The sequence below is a fragment of the Asparagus officinalis genome, chromosome 3, assembly GCF_001876935.1.
Source record: "Asparagus officinalis chromosome 3, Aspof.V1, whole genome shotgun sequence".
Classification (NCBI taxonomy): Eukaryota; Viridiplantae; Streptophyta; class Magnoliopsida; order Asparagales; family Asparagaceae; genus Asparagus; species Asparagus officinalis.
In genome coordinates, this window is record NC_033796.1 from 26,699,406 (window position 1) to 26,714,205 (window position 14,800).

General features: G+C 38.7%; 1 protein-coding gene across 1 annotated transcript; it reads left to right on the forward strand.

The window, feature by feature from the left end:
- Window positions 5,558–8,033, forward strand: LOC109832169. The gene is made up of 8 exons (XM_020399605.1): window positions 5,558–5,876; window positions 5,974–6,085; window positions 6,659–6,873; window positions 6,954–7,027; window positions 7,157–7,214; window positions 7,331–7,404; window positions 7,497–7,646; window positions 7,720–8,033. The coding sequence occupies exons 1-8, from the start codon at window positions 5,630–5,632 to the stop codon at window positions 7,867–7,869; spliced, it is 1,080 nt and encodes a 359-aa protein (XP_020255194.1). The 5' UTR covers window positions 5,558–5,629; the 3' UTR covers window positions 7,870–8,033.

The following is a 14,800-nucleotide window of genomic DNA, read 5'->3' on the forward strand; positions in this document are numbered from 1 at the left end:
TAGTCACCCTTTAGACAAAAATCTCAACCATATCCCAAAAATCATACACACAAGCTTAATGAAGGGATTAGTTTGGGGGAAGAAATAATCTAATTCATAACTACTCTACTATTTAATACCTAAGGAACTTCCATAAATAAAATAACAAACAAGTACTATTTCATAATTATCCTAACTTTTCATGCTGATTACTAATACGCTAACAATATTTTATGCACAAGCGTGCATCATATCATGCACGCATCGCGTGCACTAGAATGCTAGTCTTAGTAATGTTAAGAATTAATTTTTTTCCCATTTTTTAGGAGGTTTCTTTAGATTATGCATGATATGTTCATTTCAATGCTTTACATAAATATAAATATGTATAATTACTGGACATATCACATAAGTTGGATTATGACATAAATCTATTAAATGGTAAATGGGTTAATCATACTCCATTTAAAAACACGAGTTCAGGAAAATCTTTTGGTAGATAAAAGTACAATTGGAATTCAAATATTATTCCATTAATTAAGAGTAAGTTGATAAATTGATGAATTCTTATTAGATATGCATAGTATGAAGATAATGATAAAATTTAAATTGAAATGTAAAACTAAATAAAATTATTAAATGTTAAATTTGTAGATGCCTGCAAAATGAAGGACGTATATACAAAAACCAAATAAATTAATGAGACAAATAAAGTCTACCCTAAAGGTCTAACCTAGGAACAACGTAGACCTACAAATGTACATAATGTGGATGGGATATTTACAAAATCCACCAAACAAATTAAAGAAACAAAAGTCATTCTCAAAATTAAAAAATTAAGGCAAATAAAATCATACTCTCTTTAAAAGCGCGAGTTAGGGAAAAGTTTTCAATAGTCAAAATTACCCAGTACTATTTTAAATATTTAATTTAAATTATAATCTATCCTAATACCCTATGAACTATCTATAGCTCAACAATTTAAATAAGATTAATAAAATATATGAAACAACTCTGTAGTATCAGTTTATTGCATAAAGTATTACAAAAAAAGCAAAATTTTTTAAAAATTAGACAAAGTCCCTCAAAAGTTTAAAATCACACAAAATAAAAAGCTAAAACTTTAGAACTTGGCAAAGAAAAGAGTAAGTGTGTGATGTTCTTTCATTAAGATATATAAATATAACTTATAATTTAAGGTGTACTATCCCTTTTTAGAATCTGAAAATAGTCAAGTTAATATTGGTAAAAAAAATAGTAATAATAACATATTAAAAATTTCCAGTTAAAGAATAAAAATTTAAAAATATATATGATAGATTAAAACTTAATGTTATTGTATAAATTAAAGTAACTTCATATAATTTTACCAATATGTTAGAGCAGCAAAAATACATAAGTATCATTGATTGATAAAAGACTAAATCGCCAAAAACTGATAAATGACTATAATCTAATAGCTTAACATTAATTGATTATAATTTATAAATATTGATCTCTAATGGTAATAATATTTATAGGGTAAAATTTTATAAAGATTTATGTATGGAGAACTATTAGAAAATTTAGAGATATCCTTCAAAAGAATCAAGCGGTTTTTATTTCAAATAGAATTCGAAACGTTCATGAATCACTTCAATTAACACTAACATAAGTTATATTTATCAAAGAAACACCGACTGAATACCCCCTGAAGAATATATTGAACAACTTTGTTCTAATTAAAGAAACATTCTTCATGGAAGATAAAAAATTTACTATGCCATGACTCTACGTAAGCAAAAAATATAAAATCGACCTTTTTTTCTTATATAGTGTCACGACCATACGTGTGACCTTTACTATGTCATGACTCTACGTAAGCAAAAAAATTACTATGTCATGCACTTTATTTAGGGGTATGACTACTAACGAAGGATCAATTCTTAAAGACGTGATAAAATATAATGATGTAATAGCACTATTAGAATTCAATATATCTAAATATGAAGGTAGTATATTCCATTACTAAAATTCTTATTAAAGACCACTAAATATAAAATTCATCTTATATTTGTCTCAAATTTATAGAGGAGATATGCATATCATCGTAAATTACGTTAATAATATATATCAATCCAAAGATACAACTTACTGAAGAAATAAGAGAATAGTAAGTAAACCAAGCAAACATCCATATAACACCATAAAGAAAAAATATTATATTTTAAAGCTAATATGCAGCGCTCTTTTAGAGTAAGCTGCCAAGACAAAAGCATCTCTATTAAGGCTCTATATAAATACAGCAGAAATTCAAATTACTAATATATACAACCATTATAACATTCGAAAGAGGTGTGATCTTAGAAAACATACTCTAAAATTCATACAATTAAATAAGAATAAGTTACCAATATACAGACACACTATTGCACCTTTAAGGCAACAATAACTACTATTTATAATAGAGTTGAGTAGTGGTTCTATGTTTGCAAAGGCTGCAACAAAAAAGTGGATAGAGATGTTAATAATAAGTGTCCAGATGATAAATATTATAGAATCATCGATAATGCAGTACCAATGTTAAGCGATATCCCTTCTTCATGAAATAAATATATCAAAATTAAATATTAATATTATAATCTAAAGAAAATTAACAATAAAAAATATAATGTATTTAGTTCAGATCCTCATGGAAATTGACACAGACAGAGCAACGGTAACATTACGAAACAACTAAAATTCTTATTGGATGCACAACAGAAGAATTCATTGTAGAGAAAAAAGAGGTAGCTCCTAACCTTATTTAAGTAATAAATTAAAAACATAAAAATTATATATATATAAATTTAATATTTATTCTTATTAAAATAGGGGGGAAAATCAAAGTCCGTATTGTCAGAAGTTTGTATTGGACATAAGAAATATATTCAACTTCTTTGTGAATTTAGACGAGAAGACAAAAGATGAAGAGCCCAAGGAAAGATAACATGCTTCAGTCACAATCGATATAGATGATAAATACACTACTCTAAAATTGCCCAAGAAAAAAATAAAGATGAAGAAGGATTGATCTTGACTCAATAAAAAATAAAATAGAGAAGCAACAAAAGATAATGTTTTGTGAATTGTCATAGAATAGTTTTATTTTTTAGTAAAATTAGGAATCTTTAGAAGGAATTTCATAAACTATTTTTAGTGCTTTCATATGCATATATGGATGTTTTTATCATATAAATGTGTACTAGAGTTAGTATTAATCTTCAGTTTATGATTTTTTTCATTAACTATTTTTTTATCATTTTAGCCCACTTTAAGTCAATCATCTTGTCTCATTGGCTTTATTATTCATCTTCCTCAGGTCAAGCTCAGTTTCATACCGATCCAAATGTAATGAAAATTTAAATTGGCTATAGATTATATTTATCTCCTGATAATTCAACTATCAATATAAAAATTTAAATTGGGTATAGCCTATTCAAACAAACATCAAATAAATAAATAATCAAAGTGTAATTGAGAAACAATTTTTAGTAAGAAAATAAATAAAAAATACTTAATCAAAGCGAGCAAAAATTATCAAAGAGTAACCGAGAAACAAATTTTAGTAAGAAAATAAATCAAAAATACATATTCACAGTATTTAACCACGTGCATTGCACGTGCATAAAATCTAGTTCTAGAAAAAACCCATCTATATAATCACACTCCATTATTTTAATTTGAGTAAACCATTCTCAATTTTGCCTGTTGTAGATAACTCCCTCAATTTTAAAATTTTGACTTAATGCTCCTCAGCTATAAGTTGTCTCACAAAACCGTCATAATCCTAACATTTTTTATAGACCCGCCCCCTCCATTGTCATTACATTAATTAGCATCCTCATCTAGGTTTCGAAATTCACAAAACTCGTTTGCGTTGACAAAAAGAACCCAATATGTAACGAAAAATAGGCTTTGGTAGGAAGAGTGACCACGACAAATGGGTCCAGGTATTTTTCTTTATTTGTTGATTTGTTTTAAATGAAATATTATTTCCCCCCCTGGCTGAAAGGTATTTTTTTTGGTCATTTTGCAGTTTTAAAATGACAACATCAAAAGAAAATGTTGAGAGAATTGTAAAGGCCAAATGTTTGCGAGGCACCCTATAAAGGGAATTAAGTCGAATCTTCAAATCTAACGCCTCGTTTGGTACGTGAGAATGAAGTCAAGTGAGAATGGAATGAAATAAGGAATGGAATGTATGTGAGAATGGAATGGTCATTCCCATTCTCTTGTTTGGGTGCGTTTGTAGAATGAAGCTAGAATGAAAATCTAATTCTCATTCCCATGTTTGGTATCACTAGTTCACAAGTGAGAATGGAATCTTATTTTCTAATAATGCCCTTATAACAACATAGATTTTTAATAAGATAATAATAAACATTAATGATAATAACTTAAAAAAATTATTTATGCATATGTTATATTAATCTAGGTATGTGTTATACTAATGCGCATGTTATCGATCAGGTGTATGTTTCGTTTATATTTTTTAAACAATTCTCACTATTTCTTAGTCTTAAAAAATTAAATAAAAATAAATAAAAGATTATTGCATCTTTCATAGGTCCAAAAAAATATAAAGAATGAGAATACGTCGATTTCAAGGGTGATGAATAGAAATGAGGCCTTTTTGTTTCGGTGGAGCCTAAAAAAACAGAGAGAATGAGAATACGTAGTCAAAAGCCATGATTTTTAAATTAATTCTTATTATTAATAGGGGTATAATTGAAAAAAAACCTAATTAATTTGATTCTTCCCTTGAATGGGAATGGTCATTTCCTATCTTCTCACTTGGAATGCCCATTCTCACAAAAAGTGGGAATGACCATTCCATGGGAATGGTCATTCTAACATCTAAAAACTAGTTTTGTTTGGTATGAGGGAATGAGAAGTGAGAATGGCACTCCATTCCACCCCATTCCCGCGTACCAAACGGGGCCTAAGTGCGTTATATACCACATCCCCAAACTTGAAGAGGGTTACTCAAAATGAAAGAGTGAAGGTTTCTTAAACACCCCACAATTGAGGCTTGAGAGGGTTTTCTTAAACTAATAAAAAGTTGGATGACTGTAAAAAAATTTAGAAAGTTAAAATTGTCCATGTCGACACTCTCTACAGATTTTTATGGGACTTTTGATAGACGAGAAAACATATTATAACTCGATTAGAATTTTTGTACAACTAGTTACATCTGAGTTAATTAGAGCTAAACATTAACGAGTAAACAAAGAACAATGAATAAATAAAATTTATGGCCTATTTCGACATTCAGTAATGATCTATTAACGATTTGGGCCTTTTTTTATTCATACAAAATAAAAAATTCCTGCTTCCAAACCGTCACATGATTAATTTTTTCGTTTTTTCAATTTTCAAAGAGAACAAAATTTTTGCAAAAGAGGATCTCAAAGAGGCTTATTTGCACAACTTGGTTACAAAACTCCCCTTTCGAATTCAAACGCTGGGCCCGTTAAGTGCATTAACTGTTTCTCTTCCTTCGCGCTACTACTTGATTGAAATTTTTCTCTACTCCTCCTCCTCTCCTCTCAATCACCGTTGCTTCTCCTCCGCAATCTCTTCCGCAACCCTTGGCCAATTTCGGCCGAGGGGTTCATCAACATTTTCAATGGACTGTTTGGATCAATTCGAAAACCTCGATTGGTTGCGTGAGATTGAGATTGAAATTGGTGATGACGGCGGACTCCAAAAATGCATTGAACCGGTTAACGAAGAAATTCCACATCCTCTGCCATCAGTTGATAACAATGAAGAGGAAACGGTTCATGCTAATTTGGGTAGCCAGGGTTTGGTCGCCTCCGGCCCATTTGATTGCAGTGGGTGCACTCTGTTGAGAGAAGTGGTTCATACCAATGGTAAATACTTATTGATTGTATTTATAGAATCATTTGAAAATATCGGGTGGTAGTACTTTGTTTTTAGTTTGATTTTTTTTTCTATTTTTTATTGTAGGATTGGAGACTGCAAGGCTTGTGATTCATGGAGGGCTCGGTGTGTTTTATCATGCAATGCTTGAGTATACTGTTGATGGGTTGCCACGGACCTCTGAACCCTCTTTTATGGAGTAAGCTTTTGCTTATAAGTTTATAACAATATCTTATATTTCTTTTGGTGTATTTTTCTCTTCCAGATATCTGAACAAGTCGTAGATGATGGTGACTATTGATAATTATTTGTGTTTTGCATCGTAAACAATGATTTGGGGGACCTGCGGTGTCATTTATCGACGAAAAAAATTCTTAGTGTTTCATGCGATAGAATTCGGTTAGGCTATTGATAATACATTAACTGTTACTCTTCGTGATTGCCTCATGAGAGACTTACTTGAGATTTATGATTCTTCAATAAAATCTCCACCAAGTACTTGCAGATTCACCGATTGATAGTTTTTACGCTTGATGTCACTCCTCGCTTTATTTAATCTTTTGACCGCATGAAGCTTTTTGATGACATTTTCGGCATGCGCGTCATTATTTAATCAAGCTCGATCGGCCTTTGAAAACCATATATCAAAATAAATCGTAAACCATCTGATCTGTTTTACTTTTAAGTAGCCAATCCCGAATATTTTGATAATAACAACTGCATAAACATTAACTAAAATATATTTTTTTAATTCAAATCTTTTTGTATGCAGTTTCAGCGCTCTAACCTATGAACAGGTAAAGCAGCTCTTGATTGACTATGGCCTGTTACGTGCGAGCAACGGATACATAATTACGCAGGACTCGGTCTCCAGCTTCTACGATGCCCTTTGTGTAAGAGTAAACTTTGATGTTCCAAGCACCAGCAACAATGAATACTTTGATGTTCCAAGCACAAACAACAACGAAACACAGTTGCCTGGACAAGGTACTATCCTATTTCCTGTTGCCTCCTAACAACAATGACTTCAGTTTTAACAAATTTTATTTCTCATTGCTTGATTTCAGGGTTACCTCAATCTAGTACAGTGGTACCTTCTAACGAACTGATTAGAACCGAGAATACTGGAATCTCTGCACAGGTAATACCCGATCACAGAAGATGAAGAAACTTAAGTTATAGTTTTCTTTGTGTATGATGTAAATTTAGGTGTTTTAATCTCCATGGTATACTTAAAGTTCTAAATTTGTTACTGTGTTTTGGAAATCAGAGGGAGACGACAGAAAATCTTTATGTAAGCAGCAATGTATTACCATTGCCTCCACAAGGTATTTATATAATCCTATTCTCGTCGTCTCCTAGCGACAATGACTTATGTTTGATTCCTGAGGTAATGATTTTTTGGGGGGTCACTAAAAATTTATTTCTCATCATTTGATTTCAGGGCTATATCAATCTAGCCCTATAGTAGCTTCTAACGATCCAATCAGAACCGAGAAGACTGGAATCGCTGCACAGGTTATATTCGTTACGGAAGATGAAGTAACTTGTGTTTTTAATCGTAACGAGCAATTAATTGTAAAATGTTAACTTTCTAATTTGGACATCAGAGGGAGAGAACAGCAAATCTTCACATAAGGGACTTTGTCGATTATTTTCACCTTCGCATAGTAGATGCTGCTAAGGAGTTTGGAATTTGTCCCACAGCCCTCAAGAAGATCTGCCGTAAATATGGGATGGAGCGTTGGCCTTATCGAAAGGTCTCACTCTTCTCTTTCTGATTCCTTCCCTCCATAGTTTTCTCAATTTTCTCATTTATGTAACGCTTAACAGGTTAAGAGCATCGACAACCAAATTAAAAAGCTGCAAAATGATTTATTAGCTCAGGGTGGACAAGAAGCAAATAGCACTCAAATGGAGATCGAGAGGCTTAGAGCTCAAAGGGTGAGAGCGTGTGGCGGCCTTCGATCTTCAAGATTATAAACAGTGGAGATTGAGAAGCTCATATTAACAAACCATGTATTGTGAAGCATGTGAAATATACATATTCCATTCAAAAATGTATTCACGTATTTTGGCATCTTGTATATGATTTTGTGATGTCTGCAGCATGTACAGTGTAGATAATTAAGATACCAGTGAAAATACTAAGGAATTATTATTTTTTATACGTTGTACATTGCTTCAAAAATTTGAAAGCACTCAAAATTTTCTGCCATGAAGTATATAAAGAATACATAAAGACTATTGTGTCTGGATACAACCAAGACATTTTATCTGGGACAGTCAGTAGATGGAATTGCAAACTCCTTACTTCCAAGTAATAGAGTAATTTCACAGTTTTATCTGGGACAGTCAGTACATGGAATTGTAAACTTCTTATTTCCAAGTAATAGACTAATTTCACAATTTCAGGAAATTATTATCGAAATTCTCGTCAAGCTGATCCATAGAATCAGCAACTGGTGGCAAATGACACTTGTGCATCCCATCAAGCTTCATCATCACACACACATGTACATGCCAAGCCAGCGCAAACTTCTTTAGTTTGTGCAGAACGGGAAAGTTGATGGATGGAATTATCCTCGTTTCCCAACTGTTACTGTAATGATAAACATGACTGAAAATTTATATTGCAGCATCGGGCATATCCAAGTAATCCTTGTTGTGCGCAGTGTAGGCGTCTAAAAATGCTTATAGGTGTCTGCACGCAGCTCGAGACGAAGGGAAGACGATGAACGTCATCATCTGAGTCAAGAAGGACTATCCAAGTGTCCGCCGCGCTAGTCGGTCAGTTTCAAGTGCCCGCCGCGCTTGTCGGTCAGCTCTAACTGCCCACCGCGCTTGTCGGTTAACTCCAAGTGCCGTAAAGAAGCTAACTGTAGGCATCGAAAATTGCCTATAGGTCTCCACGAACGGTTCAGTGTTAAAGAGCGACGATGAACGTCACTATCCGATCCACAGGAGTTCAATTGACGTCGATGAACGATTGAAGTGAATCGACGAACTACGTGAGCTGATAGGATTTCGGAACAACGAAGACACGGGCTAATCGGGAACCCTACGAGGATCACAAAAGGAACAACGCCCTTCATATCTCGTTCATTCTACAGATAATCCAACCATCAGAGCGGATAGAACTCTTCGTCAGGCTTCCAACGCACTTGGAATCACTCAAATCCGAGTTCGGACGAAGAATTTACGGCGGAAACAATCAAACATACACGACGGAGCGTCTCAGGCTGAACTGGGACACCCGGGGTGTCTCGGGAAAGTCGAAACACCCCAGGGGTGTCTAGGCAAAGCCAAGACACCCTAGGGGTGTCTAGGATTTTCCTAGACACCCCAAGGGTGTCTCGGCCAAGCCGAGACACCCCCAAGGGTGTCTAGGCTTTTCCTAGACACCCCAGGGGTGTCTAGGCACCCTAGGTGCTCCCATTGCCTATAAATATCATCTTCCAAGAGTGCTCGCGGGCCCTCAGGATCGAAGATCCAAGATCCCCTCGCCGCCGTTGCACTTACTCACCGCGATGCTCCAATGGCATCTAACGTGGTCGAAGTTGCAGATCCAGATCTCCCCTCCGCCGCGAAGTCAACGGCTGAAGTTGTTCCAACCTTGTCGAAGAGGGTGCGCCAAAGACGGCGTCAACGCCTTGCACGACAGTTGGTCAAGGCCGCAGAATCGATGGACGGGATCCGCTACAATGAAGATCTGAAGTCCAGACAGCGCCAAGAGCAACAACGGCGCATAACCACCTCCTCCTCTAAGGCAGAAACGAACGATTGGGTTCGTGTCACGAGGACTCGCTCAACCCTCGAAGAGCGAATCAAAAAGCGCCGCGCATTGCTTGCGCATGCCCGAGCCCTTCTGCAGAAAGCAGAGGAGATGCAGAAAGAAGAGACGGTCAAGAATCCGTCAAAACTCAAGCAGATGTGGGTGCTAAAGGCAAAGCCAGCGCCTAACACAAGAGCGGACGATGTTGATGTCCAACCTTCGTCAAATCCAGATCCCGTTCCCCTTGCCCCCGCACCTCCGACGGAGTCAGGTAAGAACACGGATCCTTCAAGATCCAGGGTTCCTTTGAAAGGTTGCCTCGGTCCTTTACCCGGGAACCGAGGTAAAGCACCTGTCAAGGAGCGATTGGGTCCGTTGAAAGGTCCCCAAATGATGAACCCGATTGGGGGTCGTGCTAATCCTCCCAAGGAAGATAACAAAGGGAAAACCTCTGTCATCGACCGCATTGGATTGCGTGTCGAAGTTCAAGAGCCCGTTAAGTTTTTACGCTCGCAAAAGCGTAGACTTGAACGAGCGACTCTTGAAAACGCTAATAAAGCGTCATATCCCCAGAGGGAAACACATTCGTTTGATGATGATTGTGTTATACCTGGGAAGTCATGCCAACACTCTATGGGTTGCTCCAGTTATCAAACTGATGAGTTGTACTATAGAGCTGGGGGTATGAATAAGTCTCGGAAGAAAGATGCTCGAGACACGGAACCCCACTGTCCGTGTGCCAACATCATCAAGGCGGTGTTATCAGAATGCTGCTGTTCTAAAACCCCAAAGAGAATCTCGGTGTTCGAGAGGATTTCCAAGCCAAGGCGTTTTCGTGGGAAGAAGTTCGTTCGCCAAGAGGACGAATTCCTAGAAGTGTCTGTTAATATGACCGGCAGGGGCAAATCGACGCGACCCTCTAGCTCAGATCAACTTGCCGAAGCGTCCCAGCGCATGACTCGATTGCGGTCAGGGATCAATAGGCGAAAGAACTACCAAAGGATGCAAAAAGGACTTCCTTCGGAAGAGGAGGCGTCAGATGATGGTTCAGACTCCTATTCGGCTATAGCATCCGATGACACGGTATCTAGTGCGGGGCAACCTTACGAGTCACTCATGATCAGCGCCGAACAGGTAACCAAGATGCTTGAAGATGCCCTAACTAAGCAGAAGGAAGCTTTCAAATTCGAGATGGAGATGGCCATGCAACAGATGAGAGAGATGCATGACCAGCAAATCGCGGCTCTGACAACTCACCAAGGAGAACCCAGTCGCCGCAATAATCTGAATCAAGATGAGAATGAGCGGGAAGAGAATAATGTCAATGAGCGGGAAGAGAATAATGTCAACATGAATATCCCTCTTGTCAACAACGACAATGGAAGCGGTCCCATAGACGATAATGCAAAAGAGGACCACGTTACCTCTTCCCGAAGCCACTCGAAGACAAGTACGAGTGAAGACAAGAAGATGAAGGACTTGGAGAGCAAAATCAACGCGTTGATGAATGCTCAAGAAGTGAAAAGGTCCGGCATACCATGTCCATACCCAAGGGAGTGGGAATCAATTCCATATCCGACAAAGTTCAATTTAATCAACTTTACGCCGTTTGATGGAAAGGGTTCCCCTACCCAACACTTAATATATTTTAAGTCTCATATAGGAATAATCTCCGACAATGAACCCTTGATGGTACGGTCATTCGTTGGCACTCTTCGCGGAGCGGCCTTCGATTGGTATCGTCGCCTCAAGCCGGGAAGTATCAGCAGTTGGGACGACATGGAGGATATGTTTCTAACAAACTTCTTCGACGACGACACAGAGATTTCAATCGGCACACTATTTAACGAGAAACAGAAAAATGGTGAGACGGTCGAAAACTTCGTGAAGAGATTCCCAAACAAAGCAATGAATTGCAGGGATCCGGTCAGCGAAGATTTCATCCTCCAGACCTGTCATAATAATCTTTCATTGGACATCATTGAAGCTATGGGAATGGCACCGCCAAAGACCTGGAAGGATCTGAAGGTGTGTGGGGAATGAGCCGAACGATTCCTTAAGAGGAAGAAGGCAGAAAGGGGCCAAATAGCAAATAACGCTCCGCAACAGAACTTTGTCCCTAAGACGACACTGAGGTCTCAATCGGCACTCTGTTTGATGAGAAGCAGAAGAATGGTGAGACAGTCGAAAACTTTGTGAAGAGGTTCCGAAATAAAGCAATGAATTGTAGGGATCCGGTCAACGAAGACTTCATCCTCAAGACCTGTCATAACAATCTTTCATTGGACATCCTGGAAGCCATGGGAATGGCACCGCCAAAGACCTGGAAGGATCTGAAGGTGCGAGGAGAACGAGCCGAACGATTCCTCAAAAGGAAGAAGGCAGAAAGGGGTCAAATAGCAAATAGTGCTCCGCAACCAAATTTTGTCCCTAAGGGAAAAGGAAAAGCACATGCAAATGCCGTGAACGCGAATCAAACGTTCGAGGTGCAAGCGCAGCCGCAACAGCAGCAGCAAAAGGCGCCTCAACAATCAAGGTGGCAACAGCAGACCCAGAAGCCAAAAGCCTCGGAGCCGAAGTTCCCAAAAGTTTATTCGTTCAAAGAGGATGAAGTTCCCGGTATCTTCAAGTACCTCATTGAGAATAACAAGATCAAATTGCCTCCAGTCCAGGATCAGGAAGATGCTAAGAGAATCAATGATCCAAAATACTGCGCATTTCATAGAGCGGTGCACCATCCTACCAAGGCGTGCTATGCCCTTAAGGACAAGATCCAAGCTCTAATTGATGTCGGGGTCATCACCATGAAGCAGCCGAAGGAGAAGAAAGTGGGAGCAAATGCAGTATCAATTAGTTTCGGTTCTGCTCCCTTGATCTGGTTCCAGCTTGAGCCAGTAATAAAGGCAGCAGTGAAGACGGTGAACGATGATCCTCACAAGCAGCGCCAGAAAGGACTTGTGCCACACACAGCCCCTAATGGTGAGATTCTTTGCGTTCATCCAGATTTGATCGGAGATGAATAATGGACTGGAACCTCTTCCAAGAAAAAGTCAAAAGGAAAAGGTAAGTCTTGTTTATGCGAGCTTCTGCTATTCCAGGAGAAGATGATGAGAGGAAATTCCGGCCTTTTCCCGCTTTCTGAAGATGAACAGGAGGCCTTGACCCGAAGTGGGAATGAGTATCATCAAGTACCCTGTATGGCTTCCGAGCAATTAGCACCCAAAAACCGCTCCTTCCAAGACATTGGCAAGAACTAGAATAGCAGCAATTCCCGCAACGCCTTAGCTGCGGAGAAAGGTCCCAGCCCAGAAAGGAGAAAGGGAAAGGGCCTTTTACAGTCAGGAAGCCCAAACAGGCGTCATCGATTCAATCACCCGATTGGGAGAGACAAACCGGGAAATGCAGCATCTCTACCCCTTTTGAACATCATTTGGCGCGTTTGGCCAATATCCCGGCTAGGATAACCCGTATACGAAGCTGCTGTTGCCGGGTTCTTCCAAGGATACAAGGAAAGCCTTACAAAAGGCCTTAGCCGACTCTGAAGCTTTGCTTAACTCGAACTCAAGCCATCTCCTGAAGGAGCCAGAGCCCGTCAGCCTCAACACTGCATCTCGCGGGCGCATCATTTTTCCATGAATCATCTTTTACCAAAGAGACAATGCAGGATGAATAACTCAAAGCATGATCGGCCCTTTGTAATTTCACAGGGCACATTGCTCCAGCATGCGTCAACCGGATCCAAGTTGATCCCGGGTTCTGCTGTAGCATCATGCCATTCCGACTGATTGCATCATCTTGGGAATCCCGGGACTAGCAAACTGCTCCACCGGCACTACGATTTACGGATTCAACCACCAGCGGGTTCAAGACCCTTGGGCGAAAATTCGAATCAATGCCCAGATTGGGGATTTTAATCAGAAGTTACCTTGCTATACGTGTGATTGACGCCAGAAACATCATTAATAACTTTACTGTTGGTTCGACCTTGGATCCACCCTGGTAACCTTATAGTCCGTCAACTCTGCATCAATGCCTCAAGTACGTGGACTCAAATAATAAGTCAAGACGGTCGGTCGCGGATAAGCAAACCGTTTAGCGGTTCGGAGAACTATTCACGATTTCCCTTAATACAGCGCTGAATCCGATACTGGAATCACCGGCCCAAGGAAACGGACAACGGAGTATGAAGCTGACACCGAATCGGGTTTGATTATGATGCGTGGTTTTATACTAATGCACATTCGTACCCTTTGTAAGTCAATCTTGACGATGATAAGATCATCGGAAAGTAGTTGAATTGGCAACTATGCCGAAACTATCAATAAACGATGATCTTAGCAGTACTCGATGTGTCTTGATAATGTCACTAAAGAGCTTTATGATAACCCTGATTTGTATATGCCTCTTCAATCATTTTGTCTGACGAAAAAGCAGGTACAAGATCCATGCGGAGCAACACTTGTCATTCCCGCAGGAATAGGGGGTGGAAAAGAAGTCGTCTACGGCAAAGGAAAAGAAGCTCCGATACCCGATCACTTCTTAGAAGAATGATGATAAACCTGCTCCTCATCTATTTAGATATGACGCAAAAGCGCGCGATCTAATGGAGAAGTATGGGTATGAATTCACACTTGGAGAAGGTCTTTGCTTCGGTCGAGGTCCGCGAGTTCCACCTCGAATGGCCTATGTACCAAAAGGAAAACCTGATGATTATTATCGCCATAGAAGAGGTTTAGGTTATGTCTCCTCATCCGATGATGAATGTTGCTGGCAAGTCATCGATCAAATTGCTAACAAAGCTAGAAATGGAGGCTCATCCGATTCCTCAGCTTGGGATTCCGATTCTAGTATCGGTGAGATGTTCAAGAAGTTAATGTCGAACATGGTTACGGTCGATCCTACCACAATAGAGGAAGACGACCAGATGCCGACATGGGAAGATCCGTGGGTTCATCACCTAAACATGCAGTATGGTGATAGGTTCGAACAAAGAGAACCTCCTACCGAAGATCAAGTGGTCCAAGTGAATATGGGAATTGAGGAAAATCCGAAGCCGATATTCATTAGCGGCAGTCTCCTACCCGAGGAGAAAGAAGAGTTAATCTCTCTTATCAGGGAGTACATCGATGTGTTCGCCTG